The following is a 20879-nucleotide window of genomic DNA, read 5'->3' as shown; positions in this document are numbered from 1 at the left end:
GCTTCTTGCTCAGTACTAGAGTCCCTGAATTTTATGTGCCTAGAGCCACCTGGAAGAGACTACACTTCCCAGGCTTCCCTGCTCCTAGTTGGGGCCACGTGACCAAGTTTAGACCAATGGGATTTAGCTGGAAGTGGTGCATGCAACTTCCAGTAAACATTCTTAAAAATAAAGGGCTTGCTTTTCCCCCTTCTTACCAGATGGAGCAGCTATTTTGGACTATGATGTGGAAGCTTCATGCTGAGATGGCAGAGCAACAGAACTGGTGGACCCTGGGTTCTTTGGCACTGTGGAGCCACTATTGGCCCTAGTACACCTACAGAGCTTTTACATGAGACAGAAATAAAATTCTACCTTGTTTAAGCCATTTTCGTTTGGGGTTTTCAGTCATTCACAGCTGAACTTAATCCTAAATGGCATAGCTATGAAGGAAAAATGAAGGATTCAATGAGAGCGTCTAAGAGAAACACTGATTTTGACAGGTGGAAGGGGTTTCAGGGGTAGGTCCTCTGAAGTAACTTTTAAGCTACAACCTCCCTGATGCCTGGCCAGGAGAGCACCAGGTGAAGGGAGATGGGGTCAAACTCCTCAAGGCAGGGGAAATAAAAGATGAAACTACTATGGCTTAAGCCTGAATCACAACAGAAATAAGCAACAAACTTTGGGATGTTAAGACTGCTTCTACAATGAATGAATGAGAATGAAAGCAGAGCACTAGAGCCAGTAAGTGCATTGGCTCCAATATTAGAATCTCTATTCTGACGAGCAAAAGATCACATATGCATGTCAAAAATGAGAGAGGAGGGGTACAGAATGAGAATGAACCCTGTTAAAGAAATTAATGATTCCCTCTACACTTCAGTATTACTAGGGTTTAAAATAGTTGGATTCACTGATTAGAGTGGTTCATATACCATGAGAAGAATGTCATCAGATTTTTTAACGCTAGCCATCCCTGGAACAGACAAGAGTTTGGTGTTAACATTTTTTTTAAAATAATGTTTCTCATCTATTTCTGATTATAAAAAGGAAACATTTATTGTGGAGAGTGTAGCAAATATATGCAAGACCATAAAAAAAACTACCTATAAACTCATCACCTCTCAACAACATTTTGTACTGACAGTGTTTTTATACACACTTACATGGCTACTTCCATATATATACACAACACACAAAAATGGGATGGTAATGCATGTGAAGTTGCATATGCTTTTTCATTTATTTTATCATGAGTCACCCCTATGTCATTAAATACACACACACACACACACACACACACACACACACACACATTTTGCTTTTTAGGGCTGCATCTGCAGCACATGGAGGATCCCAGCCTACAGGCTGAATCAGAGCTGCAGCTGCTGGCTTACACCACAGCCACAGCAACACAGGATCCGAGCTGCATCTGCAACCTACACTGCAGCTCACAGCAACTCGAGATCCTTAACCCACTGAGCAAGGCCAGGGATTGAACCTGCATCCTCATAGATACTAGTCGGGTTCATTACCACTAAGCCAAAATGGGAACTCCTGAAACCATAATTTTTAATGCCTATATAACATACAATTTATTTAGCCAATCAAATCTGGGTTAAAACTGAACTAAAACTGTTAACCACAAATTAAAGCCCTCTGGATCAAGAAGATGACTTTAAAAACTGCCATGGGGAGTTTCTAAATACAGTATGAAAGCACTGGAACCATCTAACCAAGAATTCACTGAAATTCACTGAGTTTTAGCCATGAAAGACACTCAATAAAGACTATATTGTCCCAAATGGAGTGCACCATTTCCTAACTGGTCTTGAGGAAGAAACAGAATAAATATCAAAGACTGAGGTAGTAATAACAAATAGGAACTAAAGTGCCTCCTGCAAGAATTAGTTGACTATCTGCAAAGTTTTATTTTTTTAATAAAGCAAAATAAAAGAACATATGCATTTATTATTTCTATAATTAAGTTTTCAAATGGATTTGGGAAAATGATTATAGAAAAATGTATATAGAAAAAGAATGGAAACAAATATGACAAAGGATTAATAGCTATTAATTCTGGAATATGACATTCTTTGAATTTTTCTGTATTTGAATTTTTTCTCACATCCAAAAAATTAATATTATATTAAAATATTAGTCATGTGAGTAAGGTAACTCAGATTTTACTTATTAAAGTAGAAGGAAAATTGGCAAGCTTTCCCAGAAGCCAAGTGGCTCTTTTGAGAAGGAAAAACAAAAAGCTGGGCACACAGTATTAGGAGTTTGTTCTAAAATAAAACTATTTTAAACAAAATATCAATGTGTCATGTTGGAAATAAGTCTGAGCAAGGACTAGGTTTTGAACTTTTTTTTTTAGGGCCGCACCTGCTGCATACGGAAGTTTCCAGGTTAGGAGTCGAATCGGATCTATAGTTGCCAGCCACAGCAATACCAGAGCCAAGCTGCCTCTGGGACCTACATCACAGCTCACGGCAATACCAGAGCCAAGCTGCCTCTGGGACCTACACCACAGCTCACAGCAATACCCGATCTTTAACCTGCTGAGTGAGGCCAGGGATCAAATCCGCATCCTCATGGATACTAGATGGCTTCGTTACTGCTGAGCCAGAATGGGGACTCCTAGCTTTTGAACTCTGTAGCTGTGTTTCCTTCAACCACTATCACATCTAAAAATGATATATTTTCTGTTTCACCAAAAAGGTTGTTTCAACAGTTAAGCAAATACTTTAAAAACTGTAAGACTGTATTCTAGTTTTTGACACTAGTGTTCTTTGTACACCTGAGGTTTTTCTGATTCTAAACCCATTTTTTAAAATTCTAATTTCTAAAATCCAAATTAGATTCAGATGACAGAGTTTGCCACTTGATGAGAATTTTTACTGAACATAAATGGTTGCAATTTTCTATTAAGTGAGGTTCCTAGCAGAAAAAAAAATTAAAAAGTTACAGAAATAAATCTTTACGCCAGCTCTTACAAAAATTTCAAATAAATGTTAAGTTTTTTAAATGGCCCCATTTCCCCCAAATGTAGTCTGAGGTAGTCTTAACTCTCTGACAGTATCCCCCACCCCCTATTCCACTAATCAATTCTCACCTTCTTTCTCTGCTGGAACACGTGAATTTTTCAGCAAAAGTGACTCACTCATTGGCATCTTGTCAAACTAACCCTGACACTATAAGGAGGCTCAGCACTAACAGAACTCGAAAGCTAGAACATTTTTCACTAACACATCATTTTGACGTTAGAGAATTGAATCATTTTCTGAGCAAAATACATCTAACAAACTCTGTGTTTATTTTTCCTTACAGATTGTTCTCCACCATGCTACCTCCTCCCCATTTCAGTTTGGCAATTCCCTAATCTAAAACACCTCCTGTGTCTGAAGAAGACAAGATGGGCGAATGTAGAAGCAATGGAACAGGAGAGGGGAGAAAAAAGCAGTTGTTCACTCAGCTTGGAAAAAGATTCTATTCTGAAACATTAACGGCTCGTATCTATTCCACATAGTTCTCAAAACTTATTTTTCCTCTTAGTTAAATGAAAACACAATACAATACATAATATAAACATAATACTTTAAAAAACCCCTCCAGGAATAAAATTCTCTTATTGCTATTATTTCACTAAACACAAGTTTTAAAAAAAAAAACAACACAAAAATCAATCTTTGAGAACTACATAGCTAAAAATCTTCCATAAAACGTCCTTAGCGTGAACTGTCAATTGCAAATCACCTCATTGTTTTGGTTCAAACATTCACCTACTCCAAGATAGAAAACTGCCCCTTTTAACCAGAGGGAAAGGGGTGGGGAAGGAACAAGAAAATAAAACATTGTCAGATTACCACAGACGCTCACTTATAGCTCTATCGTCACACTCCACCTGGTGGCAGGAGCTGCCTGAATTAGTGAAGTAGAGGTCATTATACAAAAAATTCCAAAGACTACTTTACAGATATCCTTGGTTTAAAAAAAAAAAAAAGCAAGACGTGATGTTCTTTTTCTTGTCCCACATAGAATACATCTAACAAGGCTCTGCCACAGTTTTTTCACATAATAGTAGGCCAATATCTAATAAAGATTAACATAAAAGAATGACAATAATCAGAATGGGAGACCTACATATAGAGCAATCTACTTAAAACCGTTCTCTCTACACTAAGTTAAATGTCATCTCAAGCTTTTAAAGCAGGTAACAAGGCACATCCAGCAGCCATAAGATTCTCCATCACATACTCCCACTAACTTTCTTTGCCCCTATCCCCTGTGGGTAAACTACAGAGTTTAATTAACTCAGTTAACAGCAGCCTGCCACACTGCTTTTAGATATCTGCCAGTAACATATACCCATGGGATACTCTAGAAACTGATTTCAACCAAAAATAAAAATAGATAAACAGAGCTCAAACAAAACTAAAACTGAGTCTGGCTGCCCACACTTATTTTCACACATGAGGAAAAATAGCAGTTCTCCTAGAAGCCTCGAGCAGACATATCTTTAGAACACAATGTTAAAAATATGCCCCCCCTCCTTTTTCCCCTACCTGTTTCTCACTCAAAGCTGTGATTTTGGCTTGAAGTTCATGAAGTTGTTTCTTTAAATCAGCATTCTGATTGGAAAGAAAAAATATCTGTGAGAAAGATATTTCATTTGTTAACAGAATAGTAGCAAGAAGACTTTATGCATACTGTATTACAAACGATGAAGCAACCTTAAGCATTTAGCCAATCATATCTGTCATCCATTAAACTGTAGTCATATTACCACCACCTAGTGCATAAATCCTAAATGTAAGCTGCTAACACTAAAACAGGGGTGAGCTCCTTTGCAATTGTTTTAAATTATAAGAAGTTTTATATTTTAGTATCTTGTACTATAATAGCACTCCTTTCTACTAAAATAATTATTCTTCATAAGAAAGTACCAGTTGACAGAAAACCTAAAGCTCCACTAATCAGACAAAAGCAGGAAAATGGAAGTTATAAGTATGAACACACTGCTTAAAGGCATGCTTAAAGGCATTATCAATAGAAAGAGGTTTTCCTCTGCTTGCCCTCTCCCTTATTTAGAAGAGTACATTTGTTATTTTAGCCTAGATTTGAAAAGCTGTCAGTGCTGCAACTCCTTAACACTACATCATTCGAATTAACATACTGACTACCAGGGCAACTTCTCAGTTCTAAAATGTTAGGAATCAAAAAAGAATACTATTCTAAATGAGATACACTGAGCACGCTTGCCTTTTACTCAAGTGGGAGAAAAATCCAAAATTAAAGTTTTCAAAAGCTTAATGTAACAAGATAGCCTACTTACTAGTGGAAGGAATACCACCCGAGAGAGACAGACTACTTCTCCTTCATCATTTCACAAGTGATTCTTTCAATTCACCCTGCCTGGTCTTCAGACAGGGCCAGAGATACATCCTCCCCTCTGTTTACTCCACGTGGTCTTTTGTATGAGAGTATGTGATATAAGGCCTCTCTAATGAAATTACCCACAAGACTGTCTAGCAACTTACTGCCCCCTCAGAATTTTCACATTAAAACTGCTCTGTTACATGATGGCCAGCTGTATAAGAAATGCTAAAGTTTTCTAGTAATATTTCAGCTGCTGGTAACATAAGTTATGATATTAAATATAAAAGAACCTATTCATCTAAGGTCTACTGCCTCTTGGTTCCCTAAATCTAATTTAAATTATAATATATTTTTAAAAATTAAAATGGAGAAGCTTCTCAAAGAAGTTGGACTGTCAAACAGAAGCTAAGTGGCTATCAATGCCGGCACTCAGTCAATGGATTGTGTTAAAAACACAGCAGTTAAGCCACTGTGTGCAAAATTTGTAGGAGTGAGTATTATCTCCCACTTCCAAAAATAAATCTGCCTCAGTACCATTCTTCAATCCAAGAATCTATTTTACTTAACTTTACAATGAGGTATGTATGCTATGTTTAACAAGCTAAAACAATTTATATGTGTGCAAATACACACACACCCATCAATGGGTCTAGGTGTTCTGTGAACAGATTACGAGTAAACAAATACAAGGGAGAAATTCTGGGAATGTCTGATAAATACTCTCCATACTTATGACCACTGTCTAACTGCTGCAAAAGAGTCACTGCCTGAACAATAAATATAATCACTGAAGACAAAATAATTTTTTAGGAAGGTTTCTCTTCAGGGACAGAGAATAAAATGCCTAAGCCAAAAAACTCCTACGAGGAGTTCCCGTTGTGGCACAGTGGTTAACGAATCCGACTAGGAACCATGAGGTTGCGGGGGTTCGGTCCCTGCCCTTGCTCAGTGGGTTAAGGATCTGGCGTTGCCGTGAGCTGTGGTGTAGGTTGCAGACGCGGCTCGGATCCCGCGTTGCTGTGGCTCTGATTTGACCCCTAGCCTGGGAATCTCCATATGCCGTGGGAGTGGCCCAAGAAATAGCCCAAAAAAAATAAAAACCTCCTACGAGTCTTTAAAGAAAAGGCAATACTTAATGGATTATTATATAAGGTTCTTTAAAATCCTTGTTAAAGGCTCTTTTAAAAATAAAATTTTTAAATGCTTTTTAAAAATTATTCTAAAATTCTTATACTGGTCATGGTAGGATGTTCTATAGTATCAACTATGAGAATATAGTTTCTCGTAGAAACTATTCTATACCATAAACTATGAGAAAATAGTTCAGTGTTCTGTACTATAAACTATGAGAAAATAAAACTGATTCTGGGCCATATTCAATAATTTTGAGACTACAGAAAAGCCTCACAAACTCTGATTTTGAGTAAGTGGGCTTGCAGAAATGAAATTTAATCTATATGTAGAGTATTAACTCTCAATTTTTTCCTCAAAATACTCAAAACAACATAAAAGCAAAATAATAGTAATGAAGATGAAATAAATATAATAGAATGAATTTTTCTTAGCTCTTAAAACATGAAGAATGTGCTGAAAATAATTGCTGTTAGAGATGAGATAGTTTTGAAAACCTAAGAATTGTTTATATTTTAGTATTTTATGGCCATTTTATTTTAAATTATTTTAAATTAAAAATTAAATGAAAAAAAAGCAGTATTTTACCTGTGGATCCTGCTTCATTTGAGCAACCAGTTTCTGATAATAAAAAGAGAAAAAGAGCCATCAGTCATACATATTAACTCACTATGGCTAATCAGGCTTGGCCCCCCAAATCTACAGTTTTAAGTCCACACAAAAAAAATTTCCAACACCACATGAGAATATAGCAAAAGCTTCTGTAATCCATATAATATGTTAAACACTCTTAACATTAAAAAAAAAATCAAATTACCACCTTATATTTGAAATGAAAAGTTTCCTGCTGTTAAACAAATCTGGAGACAGGGTGGGGAAGGGGAGCTTTTAAAAGACAATTTAAACAAGTTGGATGCTCCAAAAGCCAAACATCCCTTTAAAATGTTGTCACTGTCTCGAGTCCCAAACAAGGCCTGGAGAAAAGCTGCTCCCATACAACGACAGGCTTGTTTGTACACAGCAAACAGATCTGGCAAGTCTGTTGGTGTGGTTTACAGAAGGAGCCTAGTGTCAGATGTGACTCTGCCACTGTCTTCTCTGTGGGGGAGGATGGATGTACCCAGAGCAGTGATGCTCAGTATTTCAGTAATGAAGTGAAAGATCAGTAATGCAAAATTCTACCTACCTGGGTTCCTCTGGGAAGGAGAGTGCTATCAGAATACTGAATGAGAAAGACCTTTACTTGGGAAAATGTAAGTCCAAAAAATGAAAAACAAAGAAAAATGGATGTCAACTGATCTATCTCAACTTCTAAAAGCATTACTGCCCAAAGGTAATAACCAGGCACAGGAGAATTTGAAGCACAAAGGAGTATCAGAAGGCTGAATCCTAAAAGTATCTGGGAATAAGCTGTTCCCCAAGTGAGTTTTTCACATAACTGGAAAATCTGTACATCTCTTTGGGTGGCAAGACACTTTTAAAGTTTTTAATCATAAAATAAAACCTTTCTAAAATATATATTTATCTGCCTTATTAAATAGGAAAAAAGAGCAGCTTTTATTGATACTCAGAGGTATGTTTACATCAATATACTATTCTGCAAACAATTCAACAAGGTCCCTACAATAAAGGCCCAAAACTGCTGTTTTAAAGCATTCTTGTGTCTTGCATTTTAGTTTTTCGGACTACTTAACGCCAAGCAGTAAGTTAGCAAATCTTTCTATGCCTCCCTCTAACAGCCCCTGAACCCCAATTCAAATTTGCTGCTTCGTCTGTGTGATAACACTCAGTGAACTAATTCTAAGATGAGCGAATAGGCTGTAATAACCTCAGAAATCCCCTTGAGTAAAATGTGTAATCTTTGGCGAATGACTTCAGACATTTATTCTAGCTTGTCAAAAGCCTTACTTCAGGTGCTAAGATACATTCTGGACAGTTGAAGACTGCCAACATGTCACCTTCAAATATACAAGGTATATGTTACTGGAGCCTACGTCATATACGACAATGATAACTCTTCTATATCCTGGTGTTAATCTATATTAACAGTAATAACATACTTTCCAAGAGCTCAATGAAATAGAAACACAAGGTTTTATATATACACATTTTTACTAACGCAGCCTAAAGGCTACTAGCCACATTCTTCAATAAGAAAATTCTTTGGCTTTCTTTTCTGATTTGGTTACCAGAGAGTGGACAACTACACTAAAGTTGCCTCTTTAAAGCTGAAAAAGATTTTCCTCCATGATACTGGAATTTTAAAACTGATAACCAAACTAAGTCTCTACCTCTGCAGGAAATAAATAAGCCAACTTTTCTACCTATAGTCAATCAAGCTGAATTTTAGACCATTAGAAGCAGGATAGAACAAGCCTGGCAACTTAACTAGACCATACTAACCCCAAGTAACTGTAAGCTGACATTGTGTGTTATAAAAGTTAAAGTTACCTTCTATTGTAAGAATGCAGCAAAATTCTATTGCAAGAATGCTAGGGTTGGCAAACTATAGCCCATGGTTAAATTCAACCAACCACCTGTTTGTGTAAATAAAGTTTTCCTGGGACATAGCCACACCCATTCATTTACATACTGTCTATGGCTTTGTCTGTATAGCAGCAGAGCAGAGTAGATATGACAGAGACCATAAATGATTCCCAAAGTATAAATTACTTGACCATCTGGCCCTTTATGGAAAAAATTTACTAATCTCTGCTTTATACCATGTATACATGTAAAGTAAATACTCCCAAAAGGTTAAATATGACTTTCATCAAATCCACATAAGAACGATCAAAAAGGCAATTTCTCAAAAATGATGAGATGCCCATCACAGGGCATTATTATTTAAACACTCATTCAACATCAACCACGTATACATTGCTGTTTTTTAAATCATCTTCCTGTCCTTAAAAAACAAAAAATATATTTCTATAACATCAATTCCAGGTAGTTTCATACCACACTTTCTATCCAGTAAGCTAATCTTTGGCCCTAATTTCATTCTCTAAGTGGAAATGATGAAAGGGTAGCTTCTGCTCCAATATTTAGTCAAATGTGTGATATGGCTTTGGCCTTAGCTTAATAGCCAGTGTCTGCCTACTTTGATGTAATTTCTGGCATTCCTGAACTTGCATCATCAGTGATCACGTAGGTTACTGCATAACCAATCAGAATAACAATATCAGATTTATAAGCAAGGCATGTCACTTGGATTTACTATTAATATGTCAATTTTTTTACATAGGTAAGTATTTTAAATGTAACAAATGAAATATATAATTTATGTTAAAATATTATCAGCCAACTTGATAAACAGAAATGTTTATGTAACAGTCATTGTTTTGTCATAGTAATAATTGTTTTGTTACTGCAAAATAAAATGTTGTATAACAATTTAAAAAGCTATTAATTTTATACTAAAAATAAAGTTACATATACAAGAAAATAATGTGAATATTAAGAGAATGATAACTTTAGGAAAATACATTCTTTTTGAGTCAACATAATTTTATAATTTAAATTAGATTTTAAAACAAACATTAAATTTTTCACAATAATTTTCATAAACTGGTATGCTTGAATTAAAATTTTTAAACAAAATATTTGATTCTATTTAATTTTTAGTAATTTAGTCTCATTTAGACCAGGAGCCTTTCAAGGAAAGTTTTATTTGAAATCATTCATGTCTTTTGAGGATGAACAAAAAGCATTATGTTAACTTTACCATCTCAAAATTTCTTGAGAGGAGGAATATCTCCAAAAATCACATATAACTTCATGAAATTATCTTTGATGCATGTAAATTTCAGATTGATTATTATTCTCCAGAAATTCATTCTGTGATGATGTCACCTTTGAATAAATCTTGAATTTAACTGTTGTCAACTGCCATTCAGCCAAATTGGGTGTTTAACACACCTCTATGCTAAAATACTTTCAACCAGGGGAAAAGACAAGCTTATTTCTGCAAAGAGATTTCTGTTCTCCTCAATTAGTACCAGAAGCAAGGCCAAATAAAATGTGCATAACTTATATTGCATAACAAATTTCTTAAAGCTACCATAAAAACAAAACACACCTCACACAGAGAAGCCCGTCTATACATGGCAAATGCTAAGACTACTGCTGAGCAAGAGTTTAACAAGGTCCAAAGCCTCATCAGGGATTTCTGAACATACAGAGACGATGTAAAAAGTATATAGATAGACAGAAAGACAGATAGATAGATAGATAAATAGATAATTATATTATATATAAGCATTTTTGAAGCTTTCCTATAAGTTCTACTCCACCCTAATTCTGAGTAACTTGCCCAAGGTGTTCTTTCAACAACTTTAGAAATTAATCTTATTTTAGACTACTCAGATAAAACAAGGGAAATCATACCTAAGAACAAACACCTTCAAAAAACAGTTCCTTCTTCCTCTCTATTCACACTCTGAACATTCAAAAGTAGTCAATTACTCACTTTCACTTTTCTTTTTTTCTAGTCTTTTCTAGGGCCGCACCCACAGCATATGGAGGTTCCCAGGTTAGGGGTCGAATTGGAGCTGTAGCTGCAGGACTACGCCACAGCCAAAGCAACGTGGAATCTGAGCTTCGTCTGCGACCTACACCACAGCTCACAGCAATCCTGGCTCCTTAACCCACTGAGCGAGGCCAGGGATTGAACCCACAACCTCATGGTTCCTAGTCAGATTCATTAATCACTGAGCCATGACGGGAACTGCCCTCATTTTCACTTTTCATTACCAGGGATTATATATTTCTGTTTGTGTGTATGTGTGTCCTGAACCTAGGACCATATCCAGCTAACATCTAGAAAAGAGATAATGAACAGTGATATTTTGTTTATACAATAAAAGCTAATGATTTAGTTAAGGACAGCTTTTTGTTTTGGTTATAGGCATATTAAATAAAATGCATTCTATTATATAATACATATTTTATTAATATAATTATATTACATAAAATAGTAATTACTAAATTTTTTGGCCATTCCTGCAGCAGGCAGAAGTTCCTAGGGCAGGATCAAACCTGAACCACAGCAGCAACATTGAGTCCTTAACTGCTAAGCCACCAGGGAACTATAATTATATTTTATTTATATGTTTTAAAGGTTTGTTTACTCTAGGTACCTGAAGTAAAATGTAAGAACTGTGAAATTTGAAATTTAAACACTGGGGTTCCCATAGTGGCTCAGTGGTAACGAACCCAACTAAAAATCCATGAGGATGCAGGCTCAATCCCTGACCTCTCTCAGTGGTTTAAGGATCTGGCATTGCTGTGAGCTGTGGTGTGGGTTGCAGACACTGCTTGGATCCCTCGTTGCTGTGGCTGTGGTACAGGTTGGCAGCTGCAGCTCTGATTCGACCCCTAGCCTGGGAACTTCCATATGCCACACCTGCAGCCATAAAAAGACAAAGTAAGAAAGAAAGGAAGAAATTTAAACATCTGTGAAGGCAATCACACTTTCTTTACTAAAGACTGGAGTCAAATAAAAAACTGAGTTATGAGTAAAAACTTCAGTATACATGGTAGTCAATTTAAACATGTCTGGTTATTTATATATGCAAGTTAGGTCACATGAACAAAGGCCCTCAGATGAGCCAAAACCATGAAAAAAGAGAGGTCTTTTTTTATATATATAACTTTTGGTACATGGATAAAAAATATGCTTAGTTCTTTTCTGTGGAAGAAATGTCAGGAATATTTTATTAAAGTTCTCAAAAAATTATCAGAGTCTGTTAAGTACTAATAAAAGGCAAATAACATGACTCTTGGACAACTGACTGAAAGATGATTAAAAACTCTACTCAAGGAGTTCCTGTAGTGGCCCAGTGGTTAACAAATCTGACTAGGAACCATGAGGTTGCGGATTCGATTCCTGGCCTTGTTCAGTGGGCTAAGGATCTGGCATTGCCGTGAGCTATGGTGTAGGTCGCAGATGATTCTCGGATCCCACGTTGCTGTGGCTGTGGTGTAGGCCGGCGGCTATAGCTCGGATTCGACCCCTAGCCTGGGAACTTCAGCGGCCCAAGAAATGGCAAAAAGACAAAAAGACAAAAAAAAAAAAAAAAACTGTACTCAAAATCAGAAATGGTCTGTAATAATTTTAGCCATTACTTAATAATATGATGTGGGAGAAGCCATGAATGCAACATACCTGGTGAACCTGAATTTCCACTTTAAGAGCCTCCTGTAGAGTCTGCAACTCCATCCTCTACTTTCTCCACTTTTCTTATATCTGTTAATTCTACAGTTTCTTCAGCCTCTGTTTAAAGTAACAAGCTCCTCTTCTCGCTGCAGCTGTAGAGATCATAAAATGTTTTGGGTCACTATGTTGGGCAAAAAGAAAATATACATGCTAAATAAAATAAGTTATATTAGTCAAAAAATTAGTCAACTACACATAGAGCAAGAAATTTCCCCAGATTTCTTTCCAAAATGAGTAGTTTTGTACTGAATTGGTATCAAAACTTTCTGGGTTTTATTCTCTGAACCTTTCTCTACCAAACACTTCAAATAAGTAAGAAATGGGAGGGGAGAGGAATATGTTTAATCTGGTCATGAAAACATCTAAGCACTTACTACAGGTCCAGCACTACGCTACAAAGTACTTTCTGAGGATTCAGAGCTGAATAAGACCACTTCCGTCCTGGATAAGCTGGGAGCCTAGAGCGGGAGAGGACGACCATCCAGCACATGCTGTTCTTAGGAAGAGACACATAACAACACTGTCATACATTTTTAAACATCACACAGAGCGAACTGGGGAGGGAGTTCAGGGTCTCTGAGGGGTTAAAGAAGGCCAGAATACTCTCACTTGGATGGACTCTCGCTCTGTTGAAAAAAACAGACTTAAAATGGGGGGAATTTCTGGTATAATTTAAAGGTTTACATTTAACAAATTAATACTTAACACAAATACATGGCACTGTAACTGTGCTTTCCACAAAGTTATGACAGGGATGTTCAAAAATAAATCTATCATGCACAACAGATGAGGTGGTCTGGAAACGAACGTTTCCAGCTTTACAATGAAAACCATCTTCTTTTCAAGCCTGCTGGCGCAGCTCTTTGGCTGCATGTATAACTGCATATGGAGATAATGGCAAAAGTCTACACCTGTGAATGTGACCCTTCCTATTCTGCTCTGCTCATCACTACTGCAATTTAAATTAACTCAGTGGCTAACTTATAATTTTTTTTCTTTTTTCTTGAGTGTGGCCTTAGACATGATTTTATGTACTCTCCCCAAAGCAAAAGTTTATTTGAACAAATGTAAACTTTATTTCTTTCTCCTTTTTTCTTTGCACCTATAAAAATTTTAGTTAGAGCAGCCTTTCAGTATTCTTATACTGAGGAAGGGAACAACCAGGACGCTAGAAGAACCACTACCTCTTATGGCAATTCAATGAGATTCATCACCTTCACACTTTCTAAAAATTATTTATCTACAGATAAAGTCCACAGTCAGCCTAAGTCTTCTTAAAACTTTAAAACCTGATTTAACAGAGTTATAATGAAATCATTAACAGGATGAATTTGTGTGAATATTAATCTTCACTGTATTTGTTTAATCTCACTAGGCTTAAAACATCACCGGAAACCTCTCCCTTAGGGGGTATATACTATGTTACATAATATTAAAATACTCTAGCCTTTAAAAAAAAAAACAATAAATTTCAAAAGTATAAAATTCCTTCAAACTTACATTTGTGGAGGCTAGGAAAAGGATTACTGTACAATGATTTCCTCAGCCAAAAATGTTCATGAAGGTAGTTATGTTTAGGAAAGAAAATGTGGAAAAGGAGACATATTTTGATAAATAAACCCAGGTTTTTCGGCTATTTATTATCTTAGAAAAAATCTCTAAACCTAGAATAAATAAGTATCAGAATCATTAAGTTACTTATTTAGACCAAGGTTTTTGTTGTCATATCAGCTTACATAACGAAAGTAAATGTTAAAACAACACAGTCACTATGATTTTAAATATTAAAATAATCTCCCTACTCAAATTATTGACTTATGTATTGGAGTTCTTCCTGAAAACAGTACTTAAATTAATTTTAAGGCTATCAGGGAGTTCCTGCTCTGGGGCAGTGGATTAAGGATCCAGTGCTGTCTCTGTGATGGCATGGGTTCAATCCCTAGCCTGGCTCAGTGGGTTAAGGATCCAGTGTTGCCACAGTTGTGGCATAGGTCACAGCTGCAGCTTGAATTCAATCCCTTAACCCAGGAACTTCCATACGCCACAAATGCGGCCAAAAAAAAAAAAGACTATCAGAAAATGTGTCCTAAAAAAAATGATTCCTTATAACTTTTGTTAAATTAAGAATCACCTTGAAGGGTATTTTCAACAACAGAAACACCATATTTTATTTTACTAGTAGTAATATATAACATCATAGTTCAACTCAATTCATAAACTCTGAAAACAAACAGCAGATTAAAAACACGAAGAACTTACAATATACACAACAAAGGGTTAACATAATTTGTACAGTCAGTGCTTACAAATTATTTTTTTCAATTATGAAAAAACTCACAGAAGAATAAATAAGAATGACCAACATGAAAAATGTCTATCTTAAAGAGAGTCAGAGAAATGTAAATTTTAAGAAGACACATCTTGTCCATCGAATTGACAAGGATTTGTAAAAATAACAATACTCTGAGCTGTCTAGATTTTGGGTCAGGTGGTACTTTCATAATTTAGGGCTGTTAGTTATCTCTTGAGTGGAAGTACTAAGGTTGTTTACTTAGGTAAACAAGTATCAATATTTTCAAATTTTTCCATGGAAAATATGTACTTATTTTCAAATAAAAAATTAACTGAGGATTGCTAGATTAAAATATCAGAAAATTTTATACGATGAAACAAAATGTTCAGGAAAGGAATAAGTAAAACCAGGGTTTAACCTGGAGGCTCTAAATGTCAAAGAACCCTGCAACTCAAGTTAATGAGGAGCTGACAGCTTTTACTTCCTTCATCAAATTGTCTGCTTTTTAGAGACACACAAAGGCATGAAAGTTTATTTGGTGAGGCCTCTAAATGCCAATTACTCATTTTACTTCAAAATAAAACTGAAGGGTTAAAAAAGGCAGTGACTTGTTACAGAAAATCTCATGAAGGATTAGAAGGTTCTTTTGCTATCCTCCTTCACAAAGTCTCTTTCTGACTAGCAATTTTAAGAGACCAGTTTCCACCTAAAGGAACAAGTTATATACATATATTCATAGCTTACAGAAACAAGGTAAGCATATATTGAATCCTTTTAAAAAATATTTTGGGGACTTAGACAACTCATGCCCCCACCATGTGATGACCACTGGGGGCAGTTTATAGCATTATAAAGAAGGTATTATTTACTAAATTTATTTAAGTGATTTCTATTTTGACCAATTCTCATAAGTTATAAATAACAAATCAGCTGCTGCAAGGTAAATACGAACAGACTCACAAACAGTTTACAGAGGTATAATGCTTTTCATCATCCATCAGGTCTAAATATTACTACCACAGAAGGCAAGTGCCTAGCACAAAATACCCATCTTCATCATCTTCAAAACTGTACATGTCAAGCCACTGGGACACCTAAGGATCTCCCATCTTCAAATAACAAAAAAACCCAAAATATTAACAAATAGAAACTCCACAAACCAAACAAAAAATAATCAAATCTCATTTAAAAAGGCAGATGTAATGTCTGAAAAGAACGTTCACTGTCCCCAAAACAACAACAACAACAAAAAGCCCTAATTCCACTTTCTCACTGTATAACCACTCAGCTTCAGGTCTGTCTGCTTATAAATCAGGAAAATGGGAACAGTACCGCCTATTTCATAAAACTGTTATGAGGTTTAAATTAGGTAAAGTTACATGAAAAGCCCTTTGTAAACTATAAAGTTCTATGCTAGTCTTAACATACTTAACTCTAATACACATAAACTTCTGTATAAGCTTCTTAACACAGCACATTGCTGAAGAGACTGCAGGCTCTCTTATTTTCAAATTCTCTAAGAAAAGGGGCTTCTGACTATTTTTCTGCTTACAGTTTTGCTTGGAGATATGTGACCTCTAGGTCTTTCATTGTGATTCTCATAATACAGCCAACGCTATAACTCTAAGCTTATTACTAAAAATCACTGCTATGTTCCTGAATTGATATAATAAACCTTTTTCCAATAAAAACTCATCAACCAGGTTTCTTTAACTAACAGGAAGTATATGCTACATGAGCCCCCAGACTAAATTCCTTAACAACGGACAGCTCAGTGTTCTCTATACCATATGTCTACTTGGTGTTAAGACTCCACTTTTGATCTATATTCTCACAACAGTAATTTTTTAAAATATGAAAAAGTAGAAAGTCTTGACAGAGCTATGTATCCTTACTTGTTACACACCTAATACTAAAATATCAGATTTCAATTTGCACAAAATACTTATTGCAGGAGTTCCCAATATGGCTCAGTAGTAACGAACAAGACTAGTGTCCATAAGGATATGGGTTCGACCCCTGGCCTTGCTCAGTGGGTTAAGTATCTGGTATTGCCATGAGCTATGGTGTAAGTTCACAGACGTAGCTCAGATCCTTGCTATGGCTGTGGCAAGGGCTGGCAGCTACACCTCCGATGTGACCCCCTAGCCTGATGCCATAGGTGCAGCCCTAAAAAGCAAAAACAAAAACAAAACAAAAAACCACCACCAAAAAAAACCCCCTTATTGCTTAATATGTATCTAACATGCCAGGAAATAAAACATCTTTAACTTTTTACTAATAGTGCTAAAAATGATCACAAAAGATAAAAATAAAAAAATGTTAATAGCTATTATTGAGAACTAACATTTACTAACGTGAATCAATAAAATGTTAAAAAACAATATAAAATTTGTTTCCTTATTTTCACAGTGGCATTTCTTTGGTGACTTTCCACAGGTCAACAGAACATGCCACTGCACAAAGAACTTGGCAACCCTGATCTTAGAAGCTATCCTCTAAATCTGGCAAGGTTACTATGCTCAAATTCTGGTATTACAGGTACTGACAAAAGTGAGACTGATGTTTCCTAATCATTAACTTAAATGCACACAAAATTAGATTTACATCTAAACGTGTGAATGTCTTTGAGCATAAAACAGGTTATCTTTCTTTTTTCTGTTTTTTTTTTTTGGGGGGGGAAGGGGAAGAGGTTCTCATTTGAAAAAAGGAATACGAGAGTTTCCACATGGCACAATGGCATCAGCAGAGTCTCTGGAGCGCTGTTACACAGGTTCAATCCCTAGCCTGGCATAGTGGGTTAAGGAAGGATCCAGCATTGCTACAGCTCGAAACACAAGGGTATGGTATTTTTGGCCGAGTTAGGGTTTCCCCACAGCACCCTCTCCTCCATAGCGTCCTTTCTTCTAACACCAGGGTTCATTCTAACGTACAGTTGCTACCTCAGCTTCCTGGGCCCGGGCCTAGCAGGCACACACTCCTATATCCCACCTTTCTTTAGAGCAATCACCTCACAAATTCAAAATGAAGGAGGCTGAAGAGTAGTACAAGAGCACGGTGACAATGAGGTCAAATCACTGCCCCATTTACTAGAATGCTATTTAATGATAAAAAATAGTCCAGACAAGCCTGGCCAGAATCATATAAATATTTCCTACACAAAGGATAACATAAGAGGGTCTGGTAGTCGTGGCATAACCAATAAGTACTTAATAGGAGTGGAAGTTATGGAAGAGAGAGTTGAGATCAGTTTAAGGGAGAGCTAAGGCTTAGAGCTGTACAAAAAAGGAATGGGTTACCTTATGAGGTAGTGGGCTCCCTGTCAATAGAAGTATTCAAGAATGCTGCATATCATATCCCCCTCTTGGAGATTCACAATGCACATTAGCATATTAAAGGTTCTGAGAAGTCCTGCAGTAAAGAAACCTGTTTAACTTTTAAAGCAGCATTTTCCAAATTATTTGACCACAGAACATTTTCCCCACCCCACCCCCGCCCCATCTCAATAATATTTATGAATTTCTGTGGAACTAGAGTTCCTCAGAATACATTACAGAAAATATGAGCTACATTTTTTAAACGTAGTATTCTATATGTACCCGAATAATAATCTGTCAGGGATATAAGAGAAGAAATTACCACACCGGTAAAAGGCTGAAAGAGAAGGCCCTGAAGGTCCCTTCTTCTTTAAGAGTCAATGATTCCATCATATCTCAAAGTAAAGGGCAATAGGGTCTTGATTATTTATTTTAAATGGTTCCAGCAGAGAAAGGCAAGTATAACAAAAAGATTGTAAAATGCAAGGTTAACTGGTTCAAATGCCTTTTTTTTTCATGTTCAAAGCCCAATCCCTAAAAAGTAAAAGATATCTCAAGACCAAAAGCTATGAAAAAAGAAGCCCTAACCCAGTATCTACTCCATACACTAAATTAATTACTATTTGAGAGAGAGAATTAAAAAAAAAAAGAATAGTGTTGCATTAGGGGACCACTCCATTCCAGCTATCTTGTTTAATTTTTTTTTATCCTAACACATGCTCTCCAAATAAGGTTAATATTTATTTGATCTTTAGTCACTAGACTGCCCTGTCTAATCAGTGATCCTGAATTAGAGATTCAAAGAAACAAGCAAGTATGATGATGTACAAGCTGTTAAAGCAGATATTAAAGTTGATACTAGGGAAAAAATGTGTTTGCCTCTATGTTCCACACTGCTACATTTCTCTTTTGATTTTTCCCTCTTTAAGAATTATACAAAACACACACTGAAAATGTAGTATCAGACATGAAACCAACCCAGCATTAAATTTAAGAATACAAATGGGGCGCTCTTGTCGTGGCTCAGCAGTAACGAACTCATGGCTAGTATCCATGAGGATGCAGGTTTGATCCCTGGCCTCACTCAGTGGGTCACTCAAGGATCATCCTCACTCAAGGATGCTGCCATGAGCTGTGGTGTAGGTCAGAGACGCGGCTTGGATTCTGCGTTGCTGTGGTTGTGGTGTAGGACAGTAGCTACCGCTCCAATTCGATCCCTAGCCTGGGAACCTCCATATGCAATGGGTGAGGTCTTAAAAAAAAAAAAAAAAAGTAAATGCTCAAGAGTCCCAAATTTCAAAGATTCCCACAGTTACATTAAACTAGCCATTTTGCACATACACTAAGGCCATCAAATTTAACAGCATATTAAGTAATATAAAACACAATGGGAACCTTAACTTTTGAATTTCCTGACTTTTTAATTTTCAGCCCTAACCACTGCATTAAGGACTCTTTTTTGCAGTGGGGACCTTTATATTTTAACAGGTTATCGAATGCAGTAACATGAAAGCGTGGTAGTTATTATTAGAAACACAAGTGCATTTCAGATATGGCTATGTAAAATTAGAGAAAAATTCACTTTCACTCAGTACAAATGGAAAAGCCTCATTCTTATTTCTGGGAGAGAGTTTTGTTGCAAAAAAAAAAAAAAATCACTGAACACTTGAATTATTACCCAACTAATATCAAGCACAGTATGCCTGCCTGAAAAAAGAACTTACCAGTTTTGGGGAAACTGACTCTTCTTCAGCTCTCTTGCTCCCTACAATAGAAGAAGGGGAAAATGGAATCAGACTACAAACACAAATTTATCAAAAGCTGATGACTTAAAGATTTCTGATTTTAACAATGACAAAAAATACAAAAATCTCCAAAGCTTTAAAACCCAAGAGAAAAAACAAAGAAAAAGATACGTAGTTTTTACAGCAAGGAAAGAATTCAAGGGCAGTTAGATCTCTAATTTTCCAGTTTTTTTTTCCCTCACTTTTTTACTGTTTTTCAAGACACGAAAATTAAATAGTTGATGGTTTCCCTTTCCCAAAAGACAAAGAAATGAAATGCACCTCATCTAAGTAACACAGAAATAGACCCTCATCCCCAACAAACGACCTTCGCTATTTGTTGCCTTTTTTTTTTTTTTTTTTTTTTTTGTATTTTTGCTATTTCTTTGGGCCACTCCTGCGGCATATGGAGGTTCCTAGGCTAGGGGTTGAATCGGAGCTGTAGCTGCTGGCCTACGCCAGAGCCACAGCAACGGGGGATCCGAGCCGCGTCTGCAACCTACACCACAGCTCACGGCAACACCGGATCGTTAACCCACTGAGCAAGGGCAGGGACTGAACCCGCAACCTCATGGTTCCTAGTCGGATTCGTTAACCACTGCGCCACGACGGGAACTCCTATTTGTTGCTTTTTAGCAACAAATCAGGCTTAACACCATTGGCCCTTAGTTTGGTACCTAAAAGGCCTTTTTTCAATTAATCTTGAAATGGATTTGTCTTAAATAAGGCTTTAAAATTCACAGTATTTTATATGCAGTCTTTTTTCTTGCTTT

The 20879-nt window shown here is 36.3% G+C and overlaps 1 protein-coding gene across 50 annotated transcripts in view; it reads right to left on the bottom strand.

The window, feature by feature from the left end:
* PHF21A (PHD finger protein 21A) overlaps window positions 1–20879 on the bottom strand; it is a 200824-nt gene that overhangs the window by 151378 nt on the left and 28567 nt on the right. For 19 of the 50 annotated variants that reach the window (XR_014837024.1, XM_013994378.3, XM_005660963.4 and 16 more), the window contains 4 exons: window positions 20047–20087; window positions 12662–12804; window positions 7081–7113; window positions 4548–4613 (listed from right to left, as the gene is read on the bottom strand). Coding sequence is in view for 49 of the 50 variants with exons in the window: in XM_013994378.3 (XP_013849832.3) it covers window positions 4548–4613; window positions 7081–7113; window positions 12662–12715 (153 nt within the window). In the remaining variant the exon portion in view is untranslated. Of the gene's footprint in view, window positions 1–4547; window positions 4635–7080; window positions 7114–12661; window positions 12805–18304; window positions 18417–20046; window positions 20088–20879 lie in introns of all 50 variants that reach the window. The other 31 variants (XM_085011347.1, XM_085011367.1, XM_021083122.2 and 28 more) reach the window with 3 other exon arrangements.

Source organism: Sus scrofa, chromosome 2 (assembly GCF_054392235.1).
Source record: "Sus scrofa isolate SSC_HxYL_T2T_F1_AM1 chromosome 2, Sscrofa_HxYL_maternal_Yorkshire_Landrace_v2.0, whole genome shotgun sequence".
In the NCBI taxonomy this organism is placed as follows: Eukaryota; Metazoa; Chordata; class Mammalia; order Artiodactyla; family Suidae; genus Sus; species Sus scrofa.
Note: the sequence above shows the minus strand (reverse complement) of the source record. Positions and strands in the feature narration are given on the sequence as shown.